At 36.9% G+C, this 26,220-nt stretch overlaps 1 protein-coding gene and 1 long non-coding RNA gene across 2 annotated transcripts in view; both read left to right on the forward strand.

Annotated features, from left to right (window-relative positions):
- The window catches only part of LOC140142073 (ATP-dependent RNA helicase dhx29-like), a 76,484-nt gene extending 58,321 nt beyond the window's left edge, over positions 1–18,163 (forward strand). Inside the window, exons 19-30 of the mRNA XM_072164027.1 lie at positions 267–356; positions 1,635–1,774; positions 2,654–2,827; positions 4,191–4,319; positions 4,913–4,988; positions 5,776–6,009; positions 7,402–7,538; positions 12,932–13,022; positions 13,415–13,780; positions 14,473–14,604; positions 15,789–15,885; positions 17,766–18,163. Of these exons, the coding sequence (XP_072020128.1) occupies positions 267–356; positions 1,635–1,774; positions 2,654–2,827; positions 4,191–4,319; positions 4,913–4,988; positions 5,776–6,009; positions 7,402–7,538; positions 12,932–13,022; positions 13,415–13,780; positions 14,473–14,604; positions 15,789–15,885; positions 17,766–17,815 (1,716 nt within the window). The 3' untranslated portion in view covers positions 17,816–18,163. The remainder of the gene's footprint in view (positions 1–266; positions 357–1,634; positions 1,775–2,653; positions 2,828–4,190; positions 4,320–4,912; positions 4,989–5,775; positions 6,010–7,401; positions 7,539–12,931; positions 13,023–13,414; positions 13,781–14,472; positions 14,605–15,788; positions 15,886–17,765) is intronic.
- Positions 18,164–21,047: 2,884 nt separating this feature from the next.
- On the forward strand, positions 21,048–25,794 carry LOC140142074 (uncharacterized). Its single transcript, XR_011857509.1, has 4 exons — positions 21,048–21,498; positions 22,832–22,929; positions 24,530–24,607; positions 25,707–25,794. It is a non-coding gene; the product is annotated as an uncharacterized lncRNA (long non-coding RNA).
- Positions 25,795–26,220: the final 426 nt, after the last annotated feature.

Consider the following 26,220-nt stretch of genomic DNA (forward strand, 5'->3'; position numbering starts at 1 on the left):
GAAAAGTAGAACCACGTTAAGAGTACTATTAGTTGACCTGTCTGGTCTATATTTTGTGTATTAAAGAAAGTAGACAAAGCACAGGACTTCAATTAATAATTTGTGATGCTTCTGCCGAGATGTCACAAGACAATTCTCAAAATAAAATATTTTGATATTAATCCGCAGTGTTATAAGGCCCGCCGATTATGAGCTGATCAAAGTATAGGGTAGTTGAAAGTAAATATCACAATAATAAATTGTACTATTTGATTTGTATTTGACAGAGTGATTTAGACCCTGATGTATATAGTTCAAGGACAAGACAAGCCATAACAAGACTCAACCCAGATAGGATTAACATGGATATTATACTAGTAAGTCATATAGTAGACATACATGCCTACATGCAGGCAAACTCATGCAGTTATACACACATATGCTTACCCTAGAGTCCGAAGTTTTCTGTTTTACGAAAAACAGAAAAAATCACGAATCGGAGGTACAACATTGGAAAATGACATTTTTGTATGACGTATCAAAAATTGTTAAAAGATAAGAGAAATAAATGTTTATAACAATCTTGAGTTGTGTGTGTAAATTTTTATGATAAAAATACTGTTTAATAATACCGAAATAAAGGTATATTACCAAGGCATGAACCCCTATCCATCCAAACATTGTAACAGTCGGCCTATTATCGTGAGAATATTCCAATCTGAGCATATTGATCGTGATATTTATTGTGACATTAATATCATTCATAATCATTGTTTATACATTTTAAGCTTTATTCATAAAATATGGATTTACAAATTTTACAACACGGATTACAACACGGAAAATGGATTTTAGAAAATGGTAAATTTCGGACTCTAGCTTACCCCCTCCCCCACACACAACACACCTACTTGTAAATCTTGGAAAACCAGGACTTAGGATTTCCCAACAGAGGACATTTTTAACTTTTACCTGTCTAAATGAAACTTTGGACTTATCTGAAATCAAGGACTTATCTGTACTACATCATGGACTTGCTTGAAGCCTTACAATCCAACTGAGATATATGACCCTACATCAGCAAAAGAGACATGGTCTTATATGCATTTTTATGTTGTTTGCAATATGCTGGTGGGGGAAAGGAACAGAAGACTTCCCCACGGTTACGCAGTGTTCACTGTTATGTCCATGGTTAAAGGTGTTTACCAAACACACACCCGCCCCTGTTTGTAAATAACCTGCAAATGAGGACCTCATTCTGCATATGATTTAATCCTATCTAACCGAGGACACATGCACTGATTTCAATCGACACACTGTGGACCTTCCCCACACACACCCAACAACTTCCTATCCAACCGTGAACCGTCATGAATCCCCTAACCGTGGACCACTTTTGGACAACCGTGGATGCATTTTTATGTTTATTTGCATTGTCCTGGTTATAATATCCACCATAATTATGTAGGTCCACGTTTGCAGGTAAATGCAAAGGCACACACACACCCCCACACCCACACAGTTAATAACAACTGGCATAACTTATGACACACACTTTGTTGAAAAGTTTGCTAGTATGAAAGAAGTTACCAAGACAGCTTCCAAACCAATAAATAATAAAATGTAGTTTACTTATTTTTCTTTTATAAATGCAGGAATTACTAATGTTTCTAGATAAGGATCCAACATACGGTCATATATCAGGTGCAGTACTTGTGTTCATGCCAGGCCTAGCCAATATACAAGAACTCAATGAGTTACTACAAAGTGATCCTACATTCTCTAACCCAAACAAGTAAGTTGATATAATTTTTACCAATAACAAAGCCAGTAGGAATTAACCTGACTGTTTAAATTGTTATAGGTCAAGGTCTTTATTAGAATGGTTATGAAGGATATTTGCTAGCACAGTGCATGTTAGAATATGACCATTGCTAGGTTTACTGGCTCATGCTTTCTTTGTTAGGAACCACTGATCGAAATGATCGCAACACAAAACCTATGATATGGCATCGCATAATTCGGAACAGGTGTATGCCCAGGCTTGAACCAGTAACCAATGGTTACTAATTTGCAGTATGTCAGCGAATTAATTCAACTTTTTTCCAAACTTGCCAACAACGGTAATTGGTGTGTGGAATTGAACTGTTAGATATAAAGTATGTTTGTCAGACTTGTAGTGTGAGCACTATGTTGTGGGTTGTATGTGTACTTTTTCATGAGTTTGAGTACGAGTAGAGCACAGTGGTAAGTCATGAGTACAAGTACTTGTACTTTGTCATGAGTATGACTACAGCACACATACTTTGTCATTAGTATATGTGCAGTTTAAAGACAAACGATTAGTGCTCTGGCATGAGTACTTGCATATGATTTCATGTACAGAAATTGTACTCTTCAAGTCAAGTATGGGTGCTTCAAGTCAAGTACTACAAGTCTGTAGGTCAGTCACGTTAGTGCATGTTCTAAGAGTCACAATAATAAAATGTGTGCTGCGACTCATACACGCCAAAGGGGTCAGACTAGTGAGTACGTCCTCTGCCATTTTTGCGTGTTGTGCATTGTAGGCAAAATAGTATTGATGTGCGCAGTAGCAAAGAGGGAATAATTCTCACCTATTACGAGCTGATCATAGTATAAGCCCTACAAATCATTGTTTTCCCTATGTGTTTAGATACATCGTCATTGCCTTGCATTCAGTGCTCTCGTCTGACAATCAGAGTGCAGCCTTTGATGTGCCTCCTGCAGGTATGAGGAAGATTGTCATAGCAACCAATATAGCAGAGACTGGTATCACTATACCCGATGTAGTGTTTGTTATTGACACAGGCAAAGTCAAAGAAACAAGGTTTGTATGTATTTGTATGTGGGGTGTGTTTCGGTAGGGATGGGGTGTGTTTGTAAATAACATAATTGGAAGACACACATTATGCTAAATTACAGTGGGCACACAGAACTGTAGACGTCCACACTTCCTGGACACAATTGGAAGACACACACATTATAAATTAATTGCCAAGTAACAGTGGGCACACAGAACTGCAGACGTCCACACTTCCAGGACACAGTTGGAAGACACTCACATGATAAATTAAATGCAAATTAACAGTGGGCACACAGAACTGCAGATGTCCACACTTCCTGGACACAATTGGCAGACACACACATGATAATTAATTGCCAAGTAACAGTGGGCACACAGAACTGCAGACGTCCACACTTCCTTGACACAATTGGAAGACACACATACGTGACACGATCAAGAGAAATGAGTCGGATGTCGCTAATATTGATTTTGAGATATTGGCAAAGAAAGTGTTTAAAATTCTTTTGATTTATATTGTTTTCTGCGATTGATAAATTGATGTAACTTCGCAAAGAAAGGTCGTATCAACATGGGGTTTTCAGTTTCTGAAAGCTCTAAATGTTCTCTTAAGAAACATAATATGTAAAACTCATTTTCGACCATGGTCAACATGTGACTCATTCCCCTAGATCATGTCACACATGATAATTAATTGCCAAGTAACAGTGGGCACACAGAACTGCAGACGTCCACACTTCCTGGACCATGGATGGAGTTGGAGGACTAGTCTGCACTCTGCAGTTGGAACTTATTATAACAGTCCACACTAAGGCAAATGACTCTTGCATGTCCACAAGAGATGCTAAAAAAAGTGTATATTTTCATCCATGTTTGTCAGTGGTTATACATGCATGCACGTGTAGGGGTGTGTGCTTCTATAAACGCTATAAATGGAACACACTCACAATAAATCACTGTGAATAAATGAGACCTGCAGTCTAGACCTTTTCATATCGTGTGAATCGGCATCGGAAATGTTCGCAAAATAATCACATGGACGCGAGTGTCTTTACACGCCCGCATAAATACACATAAACGCTCCTCAACTGCCTACATTGACGCAATGCACAACTGGCATAAGTGCGCGCCCAAGAACTGCGTATGATGATCCGTTTTATAAAAACTGGGTCATTACTTCTTCGGAAAACTTCAGTATGAAAAGGTCTGTTGTCCAGGCATGCTGTTGGTGTCATTTGATGACAGATATCATAAAAACGCGTTAAAAACAATGAATGCAGATGTGGTTAGTCAGCACTCATGTGGAAAAAACTCTACACTAAATTTAAGTGATGACAGTGACTAAAAGTTAACTTCAAATTTAATTTACCCAATATTGTTGTTACAGGTATAATGAAATGAGCCAGTTAAGTTCCTTGGAAGAAACCAGCATCAGCAAAGCCAGTGCCAAACAGCGTCAGGGTAGGGCCGGACGAGTACAAGAAGGACTTTGTTTTAGGTTGTTTACAAAACAAAAGCAAGTATCAAAGGAACTCATGTTAATTGAAAGCCTCATCCTTACCCGTTAGTCCATCAGTGTTAATTTAAGCAGGGGCAGAGTGCCCCACAACTCTTTCCCGGGCTGACCAGTGTTCAAACCGCCCCCACAACTCTTACCAGGCAGGCTAGTTCGACTTCCCGGGCAGAATGTTACCAAAATTGTATTGTATATTCTTTTTGATACATACAGCACCAAAATTCACTTTGATTTTGGGCTGAAATTAGCAATTGTCCCAATGAAGTGATATTTACATTGCCCCTTGGAAAATTGCCTGGTATGTGACATACGCTGGGAAAATTGTTATTCTTGCTCCCTTCCCCCAGATGACTAACCCATGATACACCACCTGTAATGGAATCAGCATAGTACCCACATAGTTCAATATCACAACTTGCGATACACACTTTATGACACAATGCAGACCACTGAGGTACCATCTGCCTTGTATAGATTGCCCCAATATGATATGTCTTGAGGTTCTGAACAGGAATGTCAAAGAGAGAAAAATTATTGGTCTTTTCTTGTTTATTTGACCCAAAATTGTTTCAAATTGCCACTGTATTTTGCAGGTATGACACCTTTCGGGGATTCTCACAACCAGAGATGTTAAGGGTACCATTGGAGGAATTGTGCCTTCATATTATGGTAAATACAGCTTAAGGGATGCCTTCTAAACCCAGCTGCACATCAACTGCCAGCACCCTGGCTGAACTGGTGGTATTCTATTGTTCGGAACAATAGACCCCATGCCCAAACTACTGGTTCTGCCAGGTGCTGATGGTTGATCAACGGTTGGGTTTTGAAGGCACCCCTAACTTGATCTGACCCTACCAGGTCAAAAGGGCAATAATAATATATTAGAGAAATATTAGAGAAACTTTTCAACAACAAAGTATAGGGATGCTAGAGATGTCCAGATTTCAGCAAGATCATACTTGGTTATTGTGTAATTTTCTTATTGATAACATTTTTTTCAGTCTTAATAAGATCCTGTCATAAATTAAGTATTGAATCCACATTTTTAGTGTTTGTAGATATTTACTTCCTAATTGACAGAATTGTTCCAGTTTTAGTGTATTTTGTAAGTGTAGGTGTTTTGTAAGTGTAGGTGCTAAAGCCAAGTAGCACTTTTTACAGGGTATTGGTAATCATGGAAGACCTGGAAAATCATGGCCTTGAAAAAAATAAATATTTCTAAGTAGTTTGGCTTGTTATATGGTTATTTATTTATTAGATTTTGTTTTCCCTGGGGTACAAAGCTCCGTGATCAACACTCTTTTCCAGTTTTGCTCGGGTTGAAGAATGTTATATGTACTAAGTGACTGATCTACTAAAACTGAAATGATGGAAAACATCCTTTATGAATATATATAAATATTAATGTAAAACAAATTAAATATGCTTGAATTATATAACTTTTTTCTCTTGATAGAAATGCGAGTTGGGTTCACCAGAAGACTTTTTACAACAAGCCTTAGATGCTCCACAGCTGTCAACAATTCGAAGTGCAATGAATGTATTACGAGAAGTAGGGGCATGCGATGCAGAAGATGCAGAGAATCCCGTCCTGACCCCTCTGGGTCACCATCTCGCAGCATTACCCGTCAATGTTAGGATTGGCAAGATGTTGTTGTTTGCTGCAATATTTGGATGCCTAGAGCCAATAGTAAGTTATCAACTGGATTTTAATTGACTTGGTTGAATTTATTTGAAATTTGAGCCTGGAATTTTGATGGAAGAGTGACCCACCCTTTTCGACACCATCTGACAAAGTTGCATGTTAATGTTAGGATTGGCAAAATACTGTTGTTTGCTACAATGTTTGAAGATCCATCCTTACATCAAATTTGGTAGTGATGTTGCTCAATGAATCCTTATTGCTAAATGAATTCAATGAACTTTACACACACATACAAGGTTGGTTTTTTAGCATGCTTGTGGGGCAACTCATAAAGCACTCTCATCACTACCAAACTCATGTGAAGTGAAGTGTATAAACATTTAAGTTAACAACTGGTTTTTTATATACTTGATTGCATTATGTGAAGTAGTGACCTGTAAGGCCAATACAGACTCCCAATCTAGAGGATGTTGAGAGGAATTGATTGTTATCACCAGTATCTTTGATAAACATTCAGCTAAACTCTTGTCCACCTGTAGCTACCTGTCATTTGCCCATCAAAGCCTTCTGTGTTTCAATTAGAGTGGTTTTGGACCATGCAGCCTTAGATTAAAGCCTACCATTAAAACAATATGTTTCCAAATTCTGAGTTATATTGCTCCAGCGGTTTTGATATGAGAAACAAACACGAGTATAACAATGCCCCATAGGATAGTACATTCACTTCCGGTTTGGTTACCACAAATCACTACGTTTTTATTCACACCATTCAAACAAAAAATATCTCGGGCGTTAAATTTCACTGGTATGAATGAGAAAAATATGAGCTTTCTTCTGATACCCAAATCTCAAGTTTGATGAAGAAAAATGGGGAATGATGCTGTTGGTTGAGTCAAGGACCTGTATTAATGATTAAATATGATTTTATTATAGTTCAAATGACAAATGTCAATATCGTTTTATTTTTGTAATGGAAAAATAAAACTGAAAGTGCCTTGATACCTGTGATTTGAAAGTCAACAAAAACATATCTAGTCATCAATCTCATCCATAAACTTCATAAAAATACATTTTCATTTCCTTATAAAGGTTTAAAATGCAAAATTCAATGGCAAAATAAATCCTCAAAGTGGCCTCAAATGCCCTCTCCCACCTACAATGAAATCAAACCAGTCATTACTGCATAGAAACAAAGTAATACACACACATAAAGGTTGTAATCATTCTGTTGGCGCATTGACAAAATCAATGCTTGAAACACACTTAATCAAAGGTCAGCCATGATTGGTTCATTGCCTCATGAATATGCATTTATGAATAATCAAAGGTCAGCTGTTATTGGTTCATTGCCTCATGAATATGCATTTATGAATAATCAAAGGTCAGCTGTTATTGGTTCATTACCTCATGAATATGCATTTATACTGTTTTCTACAGGCTGTAATGGCTGCTGCAATGACAGGCAAATCTCCCTTTGTTGTACCATTGGGTAAGAGAGACCAGGCTGATGGGGTTAAAAGATCGATGGCTATCGGTGATTCAGATCATATCACAATATATAAGGCATATGCTGGGTAAGTACATTGAATGACTGCACAACTTAACAATATGATGTGATGCATGGTGAGCTACTGTATTTGACCTAATGTGCATTTAAATTAGTCAATTTTGGATGGGCCTATTAAACATTCACAATACAGTATATCTGAATCAAAATCATCATAATCCTAAGCTGGAAGGTTCAGATGGTAATTTTATTTTGACATTTGATGGAATTTAGTTGTACAGATCCGAGTTTTTTCTTTATACTGGAGCCCGTCATTACCCCACCCTTTTCAGAAACATTATCATTGGTTGGTGCATAAAACTAAGTTTTGCATGAATGTAATTCATATTTTCTGGTCATGTTCATGCTGTTAATCATACCAAAAGGAACAATGTATATATCAGAGTCACAATGCTGTGCTCTCTGTAATGTTGTTGGAGATGCATTATTCACAGGTGTTGATTCAAAGGTGCTGTCCATCCTACCCGCTATTCTAGAATTGGAGAGCATAAAAATTACCATTCAGTCACAATAGTGACCTGTGTGTACGTATATGCTCTCGCATTTGAAACTGCTGGGAATTGGTACTGTATCAGTTGGTGATGGACAAATTTATATGTAGTCTTCAAATTATGGCGACTTTTTGGAGAAATCAACTCGAGTTTGAAAATCTTAACAGATTTTTATGATTATATCAATTATTTAAAACAATATTATTACTTTGTGCACTAATTAGAAGACTGCTTCCTATCCACCCTTTTTACAACACGTAACCCCCCGGGCGTAACCCAACCCTTCCCAATGTTTTTTGACTTTATTTACCCCCACACTTTCTAAATCGTGGACTGCACACAATGGATGAACGTTTGGACAGTATTTATTGTGGGATATTGGAGCACATCAGACATATCGAATTGCATTCTGAATACGAAGAATGGCCTTCTGATATCAAATAATTTTCATTTTTGAAATTAGCAATTTAATGCACATTTTATGGCAAATCATTAAAATTGATATTTTTGATATTTAACAGTACTTGAAGTAAACTTTATAAATCTGATGATTTATACTTAAAGTGTATGTAGGTGGGATGAAAAGCCGACGATCAATTGAAAATTTTGACCTTTCGTATTGAAGATATTGATTTTTCTTTCCCAAAACACCAAAAAAAATTAGGTCTTTTTGGGAAAAAAATCCATATCGTCAATATGAAAGGTCAAAATTTTCAATTGACTGTCGGCTTTTCGTCCCTGCTACATACACTTTAAGAATATATCATTAGATTTATATAATTTATTTCGAGGACTGTTATATATCAAAAATTTGAAAAATATCAAATTTTTATAATTTGTCATAAAATTTGTAGGCCTATTATATTGTGATTTTCACAAAATGAAAATTATTTGATATCAGAAAGACATGCTTCGTATTCAGAATGCAATTCGATAGGTCTGAGGTGCTCTCATGTCCCACAAAAAATACTGTCAAAACGCAATAAACGCTCATTTTAGATCCCTTAAGGCAGTTGTCACATTCAAAATTCCACTTATTAGGGAGGAGGCTAGTCAAGTCAAATATGATATTACCATGTGCTACAATTAGATCATCATATGATATGTGATATGGCATGTAGCTCTGACAGTTGTGTTATAAAAAAAATCAAAGACCAACAAAGTTCAGAGCTTTGATGTAAAATTGGATTAATTGAGCCCATATTTATTGCTCAAGCTTGATTTTAAAATGAGTATAATATGGTAAAACTCATAGTGAGACCAGTAAATATTGGGCATAAAGCATCCAATATTAATGATGTTAGTCCTCCCCAAATTTTGTCCGACTTGGTAACCAGAGCAACTAACATTCCACCACCCACAACAATTCCTTTTGAATGTTCAACTACAAACCTGGTTCCTGACATTTGTCTTTTTTGGAAAAACATAAAAAATTAGTCATCATTGAGCTTATTGTCCCTTTTGAATTCAACGTTGCTAAAGCTCATGTTCGAAAGTGCAATAAATATGCCCCCCTGGTCGCTGACATTGAAGACTCTGGTTACGAAGTTAGTCTTATTTGTCTAGAAGTAGGTTCAAGAGGATATATTACACCAGACAATATTCATTGTTTAAAAGAAGTCTTGAAACTGTGCAATAACCCGACTTCCTTCAAAATATTCAGGGATAATCTTTCAAAACTGGCAATTGTTTCATCTTTCAGTATTTTTCATTCAAAACAAGAGCCTTCCTGGATTTGTCCACCGTTTTTAGAAATTTAATATTTTTATATTGTTAATCTGGGTGTCTGGTCTGTTTTTAGGCTGCTCTCTTTACTCTTCTGATTGTCTTTTTATATTATGCCTTTTTATACAATGTTTTATAACATGTTTTATATTTGTGTGTGTTTATACCTATATGTCTTGCGTGCCACCATCAACATGGGGCACTGATCTAGACTTGTATATTTTTGTTTCCTTTTTAATGAATAAAAGTGATGTAAGATTGATTGTTATGTTTTGGATCTAATATTATCACACACTTGGATTCATCAAAACATAATGATAATTTGAATAGGTGCCTTTCAGAGCATGCACTCATAGGCTAATGTGTGTATTGTTTAACAGACACCTTACAGTAATGCATCATACCACCCGGATCACTGATAGATGAAGGTTTACTCATCAGTGTATAAAGTATGATACAAAATGGTATATTGTCACCATCACAACCAGTTGGTACGGGCAGACACACACTTGGGTCCTGATGGTACCAGACTCAAAGAAAATGCTAAAGTCAAGCTATAAAGCTTATATAATTACACTGGTCTGTATGGAGAGAAAAGACAGACATTTATTTGAAGACAAAGAAAAGAAAGGCCACTCCCAAAACATCAAGTGAACAATTTTGCTCTAAAACCTTGGGGTCAAGAAATGCCCTGATACAAAGGCAGTCTTCACTTTAAGGTGGCTAAGTAGTTTGTGAGTGTGCAAATATTGAAATGAACTATAGATTATGAAATCTGGTCAGGAAAATCAATTGACTGATCATACCAATAAATCTCACAGCTTTTGCCCAATGAGGAAGTTCAACACAGAATACGAAATGAGCTTTGTGGGTGTGTGTGGGGGTGTGTGTGCAGGGGGGGGGCTCTTGTCAGAGTGTGTTTGTAAGCAAAGGCAAACAAGGACATGAGAAATCTCTGTACAATAGTGGATGCGCAGGAACAGTGGATGTCCATGGTTTCTAGACTCTGTTTCTAGATGTAAAATGCCATCTTGTAGTCAGACACCCTTAATGGCTCTCCAAACTGCTCTAGCCAGCATGCAGTTCTTGATGTCAGGTCCCAAGACATTAAAAAGTGTTATAGCTAATAACCGCAGTTGCTGGTATAAGGTGAGGCTGCACTTGGATAGTAAAAATTTAACCATGTCCACGTAAAGGCAAAAATAAACTCTAAAAATGTCCACAGTTGGATAATAAAAGCAGGGACACCCCCTCAGTCCGAAACACCATCAATCCAAATCCCCATCAGTGCGAAAACCAGTTAGGGTTACCCTTTCCCTAATCCTAATCAATTTTCGGTCTGATAGGGGTTCGGATTGACGGTGTTTCAGACTGACGGGGAGACCCGTAACAGCTATTGTTTCTTTACATCCTCATTTGCTGGTGGTTATACATAGGGGTGGGGTGTGTGTGGGGTGTGGGGTTAGGGGTAAACGACAAAGTTCAGAGTTTTGATTTAAATAGGTGCCTTTCAGAGCATGCACTCAAAGGCTAATGTGTGTATTGTTTAACAGACACCTTACAGTAACGCATCATACCCGATAACACTGATTGGTGAAGTTGTACTCATCAGTGATTTAGGTATGATACATTTGCTGGTGGTTATACATAGGGTTGGGGTCCGGGGGAGGGGGTGGGGTTAATCAACAAAGTTCAATGCTTTGATTTAAATAGGTGCCTTTCAGAGCATACACTCAAAGGCTAATGTGTGTATTGTTTAACAGACACCTTACAGTAACATGTCATACCCCATATACACTGATAGGTGAAGTTGTACTCATCAGTGATTTAGGTATGATATACGGTAAATTGTTGCTGGCACAATTCTTCCCTTTTAAGGGCTGGGGTATGTACGTTTGGACAGTATTTATTTTGGGACAATAGACCACATCACACATATCGAATGCATTCTGAATACGAAGAATGTCATTCTGATATCAAATAATTTTGATTTTTGAAATTCGCAATTTAATACACATTTTATGGCAAATCATTAAAATTGATATTTTTGATATTTAACAGTACTTGAAGTAAACTTTATAAATCTGATGATTTATACTTAAAGTGTATGTAGGTGGGATGAAAAGTCGACGATCAATTGAAAATTTTGACCTTTTCAGTATTGAAGATATGGATTCTTTTTCCCAAAACACCAAAAAAAATTAGGTCTTTTTGGGAAAAAATCCATATCTTCAATATGAAAGGTCAAAATTTTCAATTGACCGTCGGCTTTTCCTCCCTGCTACATACACTTTAAGAATATATCATTAGATTTATATAATTTACTTCGAGGACTGTTATATATCAAAATTTGACAAATATCAAATATTTATAATTTGTCATAAAATTTGTATTATATTGTGATTTTCAAAAAATGAAAATTATTTGATATCAGAAAGACATGCTTCGTATTCAGAACGCAATTCGATAGGTCTGAGGTGCTCTCATGTCCCACAAAAAATACTGTCGAAACGCAATAAACGCTCATTTTAGATCCCTTAAGGTTGCTAATGTACATTGTGAATGTGTAAGTACTGTATAAATGGGTGTAGATTGGCAGATTGAATAGATCAGGAAATAATAGCATCGAGAGAACATTTCAGACAATCCTTAATTTAACCCTACCTGTTATGTCAATGCACACATTGTTATTACGCGATTCACCATGCACAGTAGTTGCTGATGGTGTGAGCATCAGTGTGACGTATGTAGGGTTATATCTGAATGGCTATCATGATATTCTGAAATGGTCTATTGCCTGATCATATCTAGGAGGACGACTCAAACGTTTATGCCCATCAAACAAGGCCAACATCAACTATGAAATGAGCTTTGTATGTGGGGATGGCTGTGTGTGGAGGGGGGGGGGGGTGCATGCATGTATGTATGTGGATGTTGCAATTAAGTGTTTACCCTGTACATAGTTTTTTGGGTTTTTTTTCAAATAATTTGTAGAATCATATTCACCAACATGAAATTGATCATGTCTAGAATTAAAAACCACTTTTGATGGGTTTCAGTATATTATACATGTAAGCTGCAAAATGGGCCATAATGGACTGAGAAAATTAAACTTGATTGCCCAACAAGTTTTGATTTCTTCACTTCTGTCAGTCTGATTTCAATGGGTTTTTTTTATGTATAGATGGAGAGAAGCTTGTCAAAAAGGAAAGAGAGCTGAGGCATCATATTGTAGCAACAACTTCCTCAGTAGAACGTCACTTCTTAATATACAGGTAATGATAACATCTGGATGTGTGAGAAAAGAAAAGTAAACAGGTTGTTTTCTGTTTTCATCATATAGACAAAGGTAAACCCTGCCAGTCTTTACACTGAGAATTACTAAGCTTAACCTCAATGGCACTACTGCCTTTCTTATAGTGCTCCTGATTGGTTAATTAAATGGCATAATCATATAAGTAGCCAATTGGGCTGAGTACATAGCCATATAACATAATTAAGTATACTAATTGTAGAGTTATTTCATTGAAATTCACATTGAAGAACTGTTTCCAGATACTGAATTTTATGAAATTGTGTATTCCTTTGAAGCACTACAATTAAATATAAATACCTGGTTATCCGATTTTTTAAAGGTGTGAAATATCTTTCTTTTTTTATTTTGCAGGATGTTAAGAAAGACCTCATGAGACTTGTGAAATCAATTGGCTTTGAGCATGCTCAGAAGTTACAGAATAAACTATCAGCCAATCAGAATGCACAAAAATACCCTGAAGTTCTAGAAATCAGTAAAACTGTTTCTCAAACAGACACGTTTCCTCTGTCTCCACCTAACATCTGTTTGTTGAAAGCGGTATTGACAGCGGGGCTATATCCCAACGTTGCAATGACATGTTTTATAGAGCGGCCTGGTGTGGGTAGAGACCCACAGGCTGTCTGTACTGGACACACAGTGAAAGGTGGTGTAGCAGCACATCCTGCATCTGTCAATAGGAAACTGCTTACGATTGGATACTTAGTGTTTCTAGAAAAGGTAAGCTTTACACAATTTATCTTTGCTACAATACATGGTTTATGTACTCTGTTACTCGTAGAGTTGCCCAGTTTATCTTCAGTACATAGTGGTATTTGTACCCTTTTGCTCTCTGGCCTTTAAAATGTTAATTTTGAGGCCTAGTATGGTTACCATATTCAAAGTGTACTATTGTACTCTGATTGTACTGAGATTTCAACTGAATTCAAGCCACTTTTTATCCACAAATAATTTGGCTAAGTTGATACCACTTTCAACCATACAAAAGGGAGTACTCAAGTTTGGTTTGGATAGGGGTCTGCTGCTTAGAATTTGAAAGTGGACCCATCAATAAGCAAAGCAAATTTTTCATGAAATTTGGACCCATCAATATACCAAAATTCAAACATTTTTAACACAAATAATCTTAATTTTTACAATTTTTCCCAAAAAATTTGAGGAAATTTCAAACATTTTGGATACAGTGAGGCAAAATTTGGGTATTTTCCAAAAAAAACTTGAGAAGATGTTGAAAAAAGGACCCATCCATATACCAAAATTGCCTAGAAAAAGGGGTCATTGATATACTAAAAGCCCGAAAATGCTACCCATGTTTGCGGCACTTCCCCGGATGGTCATTTTTCTGAATACCACTCAGGAGATACCACAGAAGTACCATAACCTGTGAACTTGTTCTATCATTCTTTAAATAGGTGAAGTCATCTCGAGTGTACATGAGGGACAGTACCCTAGTATCTCCCTATCCACTGCTACTCTTTGGAGGTGACTTAGCTGTACAACATAGAGAAAAACTTGTCTCTGTGGATGACTGGATCAAATTTAAGGTAAGACCGCCAAGTTATTTGGTTACGTAATTAAGTCAAATTCAAGTGAATTGATTATCATATTGGCATATCTTGATCATTGATATTTTGTTTTGTCAATAATTATCCTAATCCTCTCGGGTGGCTTTGGTGGAGGTGTGTTAATTTCCCCCACCCTGCGCCGGGGAGGCCCCAAGGGTCGGCCTTGTTTTTTTGTGTATATGCAAATGTGAAATATAGAGGGGATATTGGCCATAGGCAGGCTCAGGACTCCTCAGGCACTGAATCGTTTTAATTACAACTTACATATGCCCTTTAACAAAAAATTAGATACACCTATCAATAGACCACTTGACATGTGAAGTCATTGCGCGGCAGTATGCATGCGAATTATGGCAATTTCCATTATTCTTTGCCTTGCATTGTGCGACTGTGCGTATGCATCATAGTTTGCTCAGCTCAGGGCACATGCATTTTATATTGCCCACCACATTTCATATAGTACAAGAAAGCCAGTGAACAGTGTAGCAGTTTGTTCAAGCATATCAATAGACCAGTTCCTCACCTTTGTTGATAAACAATGATGTCAAGTGGTCTATAGCAAATAATTATTTAACAAACAAATCATGCAATGTGCAAATAAAGGTATGTGTACATGAATTGTTCTATAGTACAAGATGAGTACACATGGAAATCATTGTTCCATGTAATCTCTGGCCTTGTCACATTGATGGCTATCAGTAACCAGCATCAATTTGTGTGAGATGGGATGCACACATGTATATACGCCGTAGAAGTGACGTAGTTAATCAGATTAACTACCATAGCAATAGATGAATACAATTTTGACTATACCGCCCTGCACTACAACGTTCACTAGGTACCGATGCATTGAACCATATGTGTCAAAGAAAGGTTGATAACTCGCACCTGTAAGATAAGTATCTTTGAAAAGCGGTATTGTACTCAATCTTTGTTTCTTGACGTACACAGGTGATTAGTGCAATCTGCTTGTAGTGCAGGGCGGTCTATTCAAAAATTGTATTCATTTATTGCTATGGTAGTTAATCTGATTATGACATCACTTCTACGGCGTATAGCATCATAAGCATGCAGAAAACAAGGAATATTGTTTGGCTTTACAGTTATTATTGCATTGCTTACGATACTACCTGATTGAGTGTTCTTCTTTATGCATATTTCAGGCCCCAGCTAGGACAGCAGTTATTTTCAAGGAATTGAGAAGCCTATTAAGTGCAGTGCTAGCCAAGAAACTCAGGGAGCCTAGTACACAATTACAAAGTGAGTCAGATTTGTAAATCCATGGTCATTTCATTATGTAATATTCATGCTACATAAATATGTGACCTGATTTAGTCCTTTCAGGCTAATGTTGGCAAATACAAAACTGTGATATAGCCAGAAATAGGTTAAGGTTATATAGGGAGGTTTCATGTACGCCACAGGTCACTAACCCTGGAGGCACATCAACGATATTGGAGCACATGAAAATGAAATATCACCAACAGAGTGCTACATGTAGTATTCCTTACAAAGCATGGGTTTGAATGACGCACCAAAGATTCATAGAGGATGATAATAGTTTGTTTGTCCTCCAGCGTCACTTGACTGACTCTCAATGCAGGTCATTTTTATCAACCTTTTAACCTTTCGTGCAAGTGCTTTCGTGCAAAAATTTTGTAACTTTGAACCAAATCAGTTGTGAACACGGGGTTTGGACTGATAGAAAGGGAGTTTTTTACTACATATAAACCTGATAATAACTCAATTTTGATTGAAAAATATTATTTAAGCCTGAGTGGACTGGATCGGGTATCAGTGATTATATCATCTCAATATCACATTGATATATGTGACGTGTCATGTCAAAATGAGACACTTTTGGGCAGGATCGTAAATGGAGAAATAGCCAAAAATCTGCCCGGGGTTTGGGTTTATTGCGAATTTGTGATGTAAATGTATAAAATATTGTCTGATAGTTTCAGACCGGAATATAACTGGAATCTTGTATTTTTTTAGACATTTTTCAAGGTAATTCCTACTCTCAACATTGTCGATAATACCATAAGTTACGAACTCATTATCTTCGCTTTGGAATGTCCGATTTCATTGAGGAAAATGGCGTTGTGGAGCAAAATATCTCTATATTTAAGATATGTAAAAACCTCAAAATTGATAACCTGCCCAAAAGTGTCTCCTTTGGACATGACACGTCACATATGTGTCCAGTACACACAAAATTAGGGACTTTTTGGTATCAAGAAAAGAGGAGATTCTTAGTTTCAATCATATTTTAACTTGAGAAATGAAGGTGTAATCAGTGTATAGAACTAAGGCAGGCCCTGTGCCCAAATTTCATCAAAATCACTGCATGCCTGCTGATACACTATCCTATGGGTCCAAATGGTTGTGAAATTTCTTCACCAAAATCAGCAAGATGGTCTTCAATATCCATTTTGTCCCGCTAATTGGCATTAGCTGGTATTGATTTGCAAATGTGAAGTCCTTTAGTTTGTTCAGCTTATAATTAGCAAAAATTTGTTGTTTTTGTTACTGCATGCCTCAATATAGTACCAACCTACACTCGATAAGCGCACCAGTCACACACTAAACAACACACATGTGCTGCGTTTGACTGTTTGCATGCCATTCTATATCAATACACAATGTAACAAGTTTCATTTTTTTCGCCAATTATATGCCAAACAACCTATAGAAAGTGTCACAAAATGTGGACCAGTTTAACATGACGGTGTGTCCATTTTCAGTGAAAGTTGATGACGGAACAGATATTTCACAGCTAAGGGCATGAATTGGCCTCGGGCCTGTACGCAGGGGTGTGTGTTGCAACCCCCCCAAACAAAAAAAAAAAATTTGAAAAGTATACAAAGAGTCCCAAAATTTCAGAATTTGTGAGCATAGTGAGCCAAACAAATTTTTTTATGCTTTTTTGGACAAAAAAGGTCAACATTTTGGGAAGAAAGTCCACTTTTCACAAAATTGCCCCCCCCCCTTGGAAAAAGAGTCCAGTTTTTCAAAATCAGCACCCCCCAATGAAATCCTGCAAATGGGCCTGATGGTCCTTGATGATATTAGCAAAGTAAATTAACAATCTTAGTGATTATGTTGATAAATTGTTTTTATGTTGCTATTTGTTTCAGATGAGATGGTCATCCAAATCTTAATGGACCTGATACAATGTGAGAGGTGATCACAAGTGAAAACTGTTAGGAATGGAACTTTAACTCACAATGTTGATTGAGTGACAATTAATACCTTGGTTTATTTTGGGTAGAAAGATACCTCTCAGAATCAAAGAAGTGGACCCATTGTTATACCAATTTTCCAAGAAAATTGGATCCATCGATATAAATTTTCTGGTAAATTTACAGTTTCAACAAATTTAGAAAAATGAGCCATCAAATGGCTGAAAATTGCAAACCATACCTGTGTGGTCCTTATGTACTTAACACATACTCAATCAACTCTCTGTATCTTATTGCTGAAAATCTCACTGGCTAGCATGTTGGGATTTAGCATTTGGGATGGTAACCGAGAATGATCAGTAATGATTTATACAGTGTACTAATAAGGTTTGTAAACCATACTATAAACAATTGCCAACATTTATCACTCTATGTGACATTCATCTATCTCTCAAAATCTCATTACAGTGGTGATTTTTTGAGAGTTAATTTTTGCAAATAGGGGTAATGGGGCTACGCATCCTGCATATTAATAAACCCAATGGAGAATGACTGCTCGCTACAAGTAAAGAGGAAATTTAATATAATTAATAATAAAGGGAGAACAGTTTACAAACCCAAAGTGTTACAATTAAACAGGACACCAAATAAACACAAATCCCGACCGGCGCACAACCCAACTTGCAAGGGAATGTGCCAGCATGGGATTCGAACCCACGAACTACCGGTCTTAGACGCCCTACCCATTAGGCTACCAGCTCTCACTGATAAACGGTTGTTAAAACTGGATACTAATGCAAGGGCCTGATGGGTTTGGTTTAAGATCTGCCTCCATTTCTGTTTTATCCATTAAAATTAACAAATTTGATATTGGTTATTGGGAGTTTTATGGTAAATTCTTAAAGTTAGTACAGTGTTTTGAAAGCTTGCGTAACATTTTTGAGCATGCAATAACTTTATAAAAGATTAAGAGAGCAAACAATCTGTGGTACCCAGGCTCACTTAATTCCCAGTTGAGACCATTAAAATTTAATAAGGGTGGGCATCGCCAAGGTTTTCCATGTCACGATATCGCAGCAACATTTAATGCAATATAGATCATATCTCGACCAGGAAACTTGAATGTTGACCACATTTGGCCTGATTTTTGCACAAAACTATAATTGAAATAATATTAAATGGATTTGTGATAATTAATATTTTCTCACTATATTTACCACTCAAGCGCATATGACCACTAAGACGTAGTGAGAGAGTAGGGAATCATGATTAGTTGAGATTATCTGGGTGCCAGTTGTGGGCTTGGATGACACAATGATATAAGATCTTAACTGGTAATCGAGTGACCGGGGTTTTCTGCTCCCTCAATTTATTTTATGTCATTTTGCCCAAGCATAATAAAGTCATTAAAATCATAATTTCTTGCATATATAATAAGTTTGTCTCACATTGTCTTACATCATTTATTTTAATAGCTAAGTATCAGATCAAATTGGTAAACCAAATCTAGTAAATATTATGTCAAAGTTAAATGGGCACTAGAAAGTATTTTAATTAAAATTTCTCTTGGCATTGGTGGCCAATCCACCAGAGGCAGCTCAAATTCTGTTAAACTGGTAATAGACAAGACTTATATAAATACAGAATGGCATACACACAGTTTGGTGCAGTGCCTATGCTAAGTTTGCTTTGTGCACTTTTGTAAATTTATGCATGCATACTGGGATAGCAAAAACCAAATAAGGCCTAAAAAAATTGTTTGATTGGCGTAACCTGACCGACCCTAACAATAGGCCCGACCTGGACTTTTTTTCTTATATTTTTGCAAAATTTTTTATTTTTTTAAATTGAAATTTAAAAAAAAAGTTTAAATTTACGCAATTTACCGCTTAAAATGTGTGTACAATTTTTTTTTTTAATTGCTGACCGACCTACCCTACTTTTTTTTAATGTTACGCCAATCAAACAATTTTTAGGCCTAATTTTCAACTTTTTTGAATTGAAGAAAGTATATACCATATTCAACCTAAATAGTGCCCCAGGTACTTAAAAGGGCATTTTGTGATCCACAGCCTTATCCCCCCACTTTTCTCAAAAAAAGTTGAGCTTTTTATACCACTGGATACCTCTGGCTGCATAATGTTCATGTGCTGAAAATTTCTTGCAGATTAATTCGTTTAGCAAAAATATTGCCAAATTTTAATTTTGTTCTGGTATACCAGAACAAAATTATAACAGTGGCCTATGGAGCAGTGTAATACACTAAATCATGCATAACTTGCAGACGCAAAATCGGAATCAACTGAAATTTTGGGAATAAGCTTTTTTCGTGCATATCTACTGAAAAAATGTCATAAAAAGAGGATGCTAGGATCACGAAATCCTCCTGTAAGTTGGTCACTTTCTGGAGCACTTATTAAAACAATAAATTGAATAAAACATAAAAAATACAGTGTATCTGAAGTCAAAATCATAATTCTAAGCTAGAAGGTCATCAGCCTTGGGTAATTTTAATGACTTCACATGTTAATTTTACCAGTTTTTTTTTGTATGTCTAAAGGGGGGTCAAAAATGTTTCAGGTTTTCTGGAGGGGAGTAAAAAATTTTTGACTCCACGCTGTAAAAAAGGGCCGTAAATTAACGGATGCCTGCGAAATTTCCCTTAATTTACGGTAACCAGCCATAAGCAAAACACCTTTTTGTGATCAGAACCACCTACCTACCTCCACACACACACCACATGTAATCAAACTGTGTATCCCCAACTTCCTCTTAATCCTGTTTAAACACACTGAAAGTAAAATTGCAGGAAAGTGTCTGGGAGTAAAGTTATCCCATAATTACAACAATATGGACAATTTTACTATAATTTTGTTAATTTTACAGTGCAAAAATTTCCAAGTGCCCCTAAACCTAACCCCTAACCCTAACCCTGCCTGACCCTAACCATAACCCTAACCCTTGTCACAGCCGAGTTCATATTTTTGCAGTAGTTTTTAATTTAGAGATTTTGGATTTAGAGATTTTGGGTTGCCAGTTCAAGTCTGTATTTCACACCTTTCATATCCACAGAGCTTTCTAAATTTTAATTTCAATGGGATATCCTCAGGGAGTCTAAGCAGGGTTGCCAAACCCGTGATTTGGAAGCCCAATTTGGCGACTTTTGAAGATTTTTCCCGCGACTTTTGACAATTTCCGAATTTCCTGTCCCATAGAAACCAACGGTAAAGAGAAAAATTGGGCGACTTTTCGATTATTTGACCCGCGATTCGGGCTGAAATCTTTTGGCAACCCAGAGTCTAAGTCAGTCCATTATGTTCAAGTATATGGACTGTTCCATTTTCATTGTATTGTAGTTTTTCAACTTTGTGGCAGACAATAGAACATGCATAATTATTTAGGATTCTTGGAGCTACTTAGCAACCAAGATGCATTTTTATTTCACTTGCATGTTTTAGATCTTGGAGTTAGCAACACATTTTTGCAATGGGTAATTTAAATTGTAGTTCAAAAGATAGTTAAGTATTGAGACTTATATCTAAAGTTTTGCTTGTGAAGCAAATTGGTCAATTTTTGTTCTACAACACACCATCTGTGAGATGATATTCAGAAAAGCTAGTGTAGCCTGGAGTTTGTGTGATGACGTCATCTGCATTTTGCAGCAAGTCAACTAAGACATTTACATGAAGTGAGTAAATTCATCTTATTTATTGAAGTGTTTATGGAAATGCATGCTTTGTTTTTTAAGTAATTTATTTTTCATTCAAACATGATTGCTGGTGATTAAAAGTGAATATTTATGCATAGCTGTGCACAGGGCCGTCGCTAGAGGGGTGGTATGGGGTTGTGACACCCCCCAATACACAATTTTGTCGGCAAAATTTGACTGCTGTCGTCAAAACCATGTGACTGTCGGCAAATGTAGTCAAAGGTATGTGTGATTGTCGGCAAATTGTGTGAGCCATATAAATGATTAATGTGTTACGAAAATGTGTTGTAACGTAATAGACCTACTGTCAATGGTATAGTAGTTACTAGTTTAAACAATTTATTTGTAAAAAAAATAGACTCCTACCCCCCCCCCACTTTTTAGATTTCTGAGCGCCGTCCTGGCTAAACAAAAAGTGGGTCAACAAAATACAAAAAATTTCCGTCGGCAAACCATACTGTACACCCCCCGAATCATATTGGTCTAGCGATGCCCCTGGCTGTGCATCTAAAATATTATCATATTCCCTATTGGAAATCATTTGAAGTAAGTGTTTTGATTTCACTTGAGAAATGAGAAATTTATTATAGAAACAAGATTAAAAGTTGTTTGGTGCTTTTTCATATTATATAATCAGTACAAGAGAACTGTATTTTTGTACCCAATTTTATAATATAAATGTGAGTATTATTATTTGAACATGGTGAGTTAAGAACTTGTAGAAAACGTTTGTCAATCACAAAATTGATATTCAAGAATAACTGAATTTAGTAGTTTTGGAAATTTTATTTATTTTGTGAAAGACAAATCACAATTGTATTAAAATGTGTCATAATAGTTATTGTCTGTCTACAGGCAATACCCAGGTGGTGGCCGCATTGCATTCTCTAAATTCAGTAAATTTTCATCGTCAACCGTGTAATTGAATGGGATTATTTTGAAATTTTAAAACGCTTGAAATATCACAAACAAATAGGCCCATGATGATAAATAATATAATATAAATACAAGCTAAAACCGTTGGGGTTCGATAATGAAACTAACCGACTATATTGGAAAATGCCATACGGCCGGGCGGTTTCACAAGTTGCCGGCTCGATCATGTCATCCGCCGCCTGGGCAATACCCAGAGATAAATGTTGAACAGTGGTTCAGCCAGATACTGAAGTATGTAATTAAGCTAATGTCACAGACTGGTAAATTGGTAAATTTGGCATTATGTGCACAGGGTTGTTTTATCATGTATAAATAACATTTCTCTTTTTGTGGTTTTTTTTTTTTTTTTGTATCTCGGATATGGCTGGTGGAGAAGAGGATTGGAGTCGCTAATTAGGGCAAGCTTGTGAGGCTGGATGGTGCCAACAGCAATTGAGAATGTTCACTTGAACAGTGGAGGAGCACAACATGTGGGTGAGTGCACAGTTTTCAATTCAATGCATATAAAGCATTTGCAAATGAACCAGAAAGTGAAATAAATGTGGTTATGTATTGAGCTATTTAACTGAAATTTGTCATTGCTATCAGCAGTAGATAGCAAAAAATGCTGAAAATGATACCATGTTAATCAGCTTGTTTGCGTAGTCAAAACGGCAGTGGCGGCACCATGGGGGGCATGGAGGAAATGCCCCCCAGTCAAAACTATTGCCACCTGTTTCCCCCCAGTAAAAACCCAAAAGTGCGATTTGTTGGATTTTTTTTGTGTCCAAATTTCTGCACTTTTTGTCTCGCCTGAATTTTGTTCAGGATGGGACTTAGTAAACACTATTTCTGTCTGTCCGTGCGGGGGTGTGTGGGTGTGTGTGTGTGTGGATGGATGTATGTGTGTCCGTCCGGAGCTGTATCTGGGGAACCGTAAGACTTACGGCGACGCTACTTGGTGGGAGGAAGGGTATCCAAGTTTGCTCCGTAACCGAATTCATGAAACTACAAATCTATGACAATTTGACCCCGAATTACCCTAAAATGACTGTGACATTGTCTTATTTTAGTGGTCATTCTTTAAGTTACATCCTCTCACCAAGCGTATACAGTAGTATTTACATGGCCATGGCAACCTATGGGTAGCAAGCGACAAGACCCCAGGTTGGGGTCTCTGTGGTAGAAATCGACTAACAAATGCAAACTTGCTCTGACTTGGCCCATGTCACATCTACCCACCAAGTTTGAGGGGCTGCGACCTGTCAGTTCCGAGAATAAAGGCGGACAGACTCATAGACAGACTTGGATGTTTGTTCCGTTTGGGTGTCATACTTCTTTCTTTCCAAGTTCCTCCTATTCTTCCTGATTGTCATATTAGAAGCTCAATGTTGTGTGTGCTTGTCTGTCTGCAGGCAACACCCAGAGGTAAATGGTGAACAGCTGTTCAACTAGAAACTGAAGTATGTAATTTTAAAAGCTAATTTCACAGATTGGGAAGTAATTCATTTGGTGTTTTGTGGTCAAATCTAGGGAGTGTACATGGTTGTATCTCACGCCACCAAATCGGATCCGAGCTGAATGGCTGGTAAAGATAAATAGTGTTTTCATTCTGAGAACCACACCAGGTTGATTTAATGGAAACAAAGTTTGAAATGAAAGCTGGTGTGTCTATTTTTGTGTGTGTGTGATAGCTGTACTTTGTGGATGGTTTTCTCAACATCTAAGCATAAAAATATTACAATTCTGAGGAAATTTAAGGCACGTTTTTGGTTTTACAACACCTGATGGATGACGTCACTACATAGAGACGGTGTGCTGTAACATTACTGCGTGCATAGTTTTTGATGCACCGCCGTGAAAAATCGAGTCGCATCTACCATAAAATTGTTTGTGTCATGGTAGAAGATTTCATAAACATTAGGCAAATTGGTGTTTTGAATGAACCAGGGATTTTTTGACGCATTCCTCTGTACCTTTTAACATGTGAAAGAATAGGAGCTTGATTTGGTGGTGTTCACATTATATTCTCTTAAATGTAATAACATTTCTCTTTGTGGTTTTATTTTTGTGGCATTTTGGATGGTTGGCGAAGATGAGGATTGGAGTCGCTAATTAGGTAAGAGCTGGATGCACCAACGGTAATTGAGAATTGGAGGAGCACAACATGTGGGTGAGTGCACAATTTTCAATCAATCAATGTATAAGCCTAAAGCAAACAGAAAGTGAAACAAATGTGGTAATGCATTGAGCTAGTTAACTGTAATGTGTCATTGCTATCAGCAGTAGATGGCAAAAATGCTGAAAATGATACCATGTTAATTAGCTTGTTTGCATAGTCAAGATACATTAAATTGGAAACAAAGCAGTCTTTACCAGTATCCAAATTTATGATATATGATATAACATGTACACGTTTGATATCTATAGCTCTAGGGTGCACACTTGTAAAAAGGAATCTCCCGATACCTTTCGGGCAAATATCATTGTTTCGAAAAGTGACAAGTGGCATGTTATTTACCATGTTTAGAGAAATAAAGAAAAGACTTAAAACAAGCAATTGGAACCGGATTCATATTTAATCCTCATTTAGGCCTGGATATTAGATTGTATGAAAAACGAGCAGGATCCAACTTTGAATGAACATTTGACTAAGCTTTCAAAATGTGTTGTACTTCAAAAACACTAAGCTATTTTGTTGTTCTGTAAAATCTCACTGGACGAGAGTTTCTCCTCATCGCACAGAACTTGATTGTGTTTAAATTTAGGTATGACTAACATTTTTGCTTTTATGTTGATATCTGAGTTGTTGAGAATAAGAATCTAACAATCTGAGTTGTTGGGAATTCCGAGATATCCAGAGTCAACGTTTACGCGGAAAATTTTGGTTAAAACCTATTTAAAAATATTCCTGTGGTCATAAAGATTAAAAATATATACTTTGACCTATCTCGACTTATCAGTCTGGAGTTATTAGCAAAATTGTTAAAGTCAAAATATGAGCTCCACACGGGTAAAATATTGCCTTCTTATATAACAATAAAAACGAATACTATGTAGGACATTTTGTTACAGAGCAAAATGGTCAGCACCCATTTTTAGGCAGTTGATTGTGACCAAATGTTGACTGATAAGTCGTAGATAGGTCAAAGTATATAATATGATAGTCATACACAAGTTTACACTTAGGGCAATATTAATTGAGGTTATCAACTAGACCATCCTTTTTGCTTATGCAAATCGTTTGTCTTTCTTATTTTGCTCACCACCAGGTTCATGATCCTGTCAGGCAGATTCGGGTACATGGTTATATAAACTAACATTTTCTGATCGACGGAAGTAGGATCAGAGGCAGGGGCAGTGCCCCCTGGTTGCTTGTATTGCACCAGGCTGGTTGCTTGTTGTGCAACCGTGCCTCACCTGGTTGCTTGTTGTGCAACCAGGTTTGGTTGCTTGTTTTGCATCCATGGTTACCTGATTGCCTGTTGGACTGCAACCAGGTTGGTTGCTTGCTGTGCAACCAATGCTTCACCTGATTGCTTGTTTATGTAACCATCGACACCCAGTGCTAAATGTTAAGCAGCCTTGCTTCGTCAGACAACCAGACACAGCTACAGGGTAATTTCACAGATTGGTAAGTAATTTGGCGTTTTACCATGTTAACTAGCTTGTTTGCATAGTCAAGATACATTAAATTGGAAACAAAGCAGTCTCTGTAAGTTTACCAGTATCCAATTTTATGATATAACATGTACACGTTTGATCTCTAGAGTGCACACCTGTAAA

This window comes from Amphiura filiformis, chromosome 20, assembly GCF_039555335.1.
Source record: "Amphiura filiformis chromosome 20, Afil_fr2py, whole genome shotgun sequence".
Taxonomy (NCBI): Eukaryota; Metazoa; Echinodermata; class Ophiuroidea; order Amphilepidida; family Amphiuridae; genus Amphiura; species Amphiura filiformis.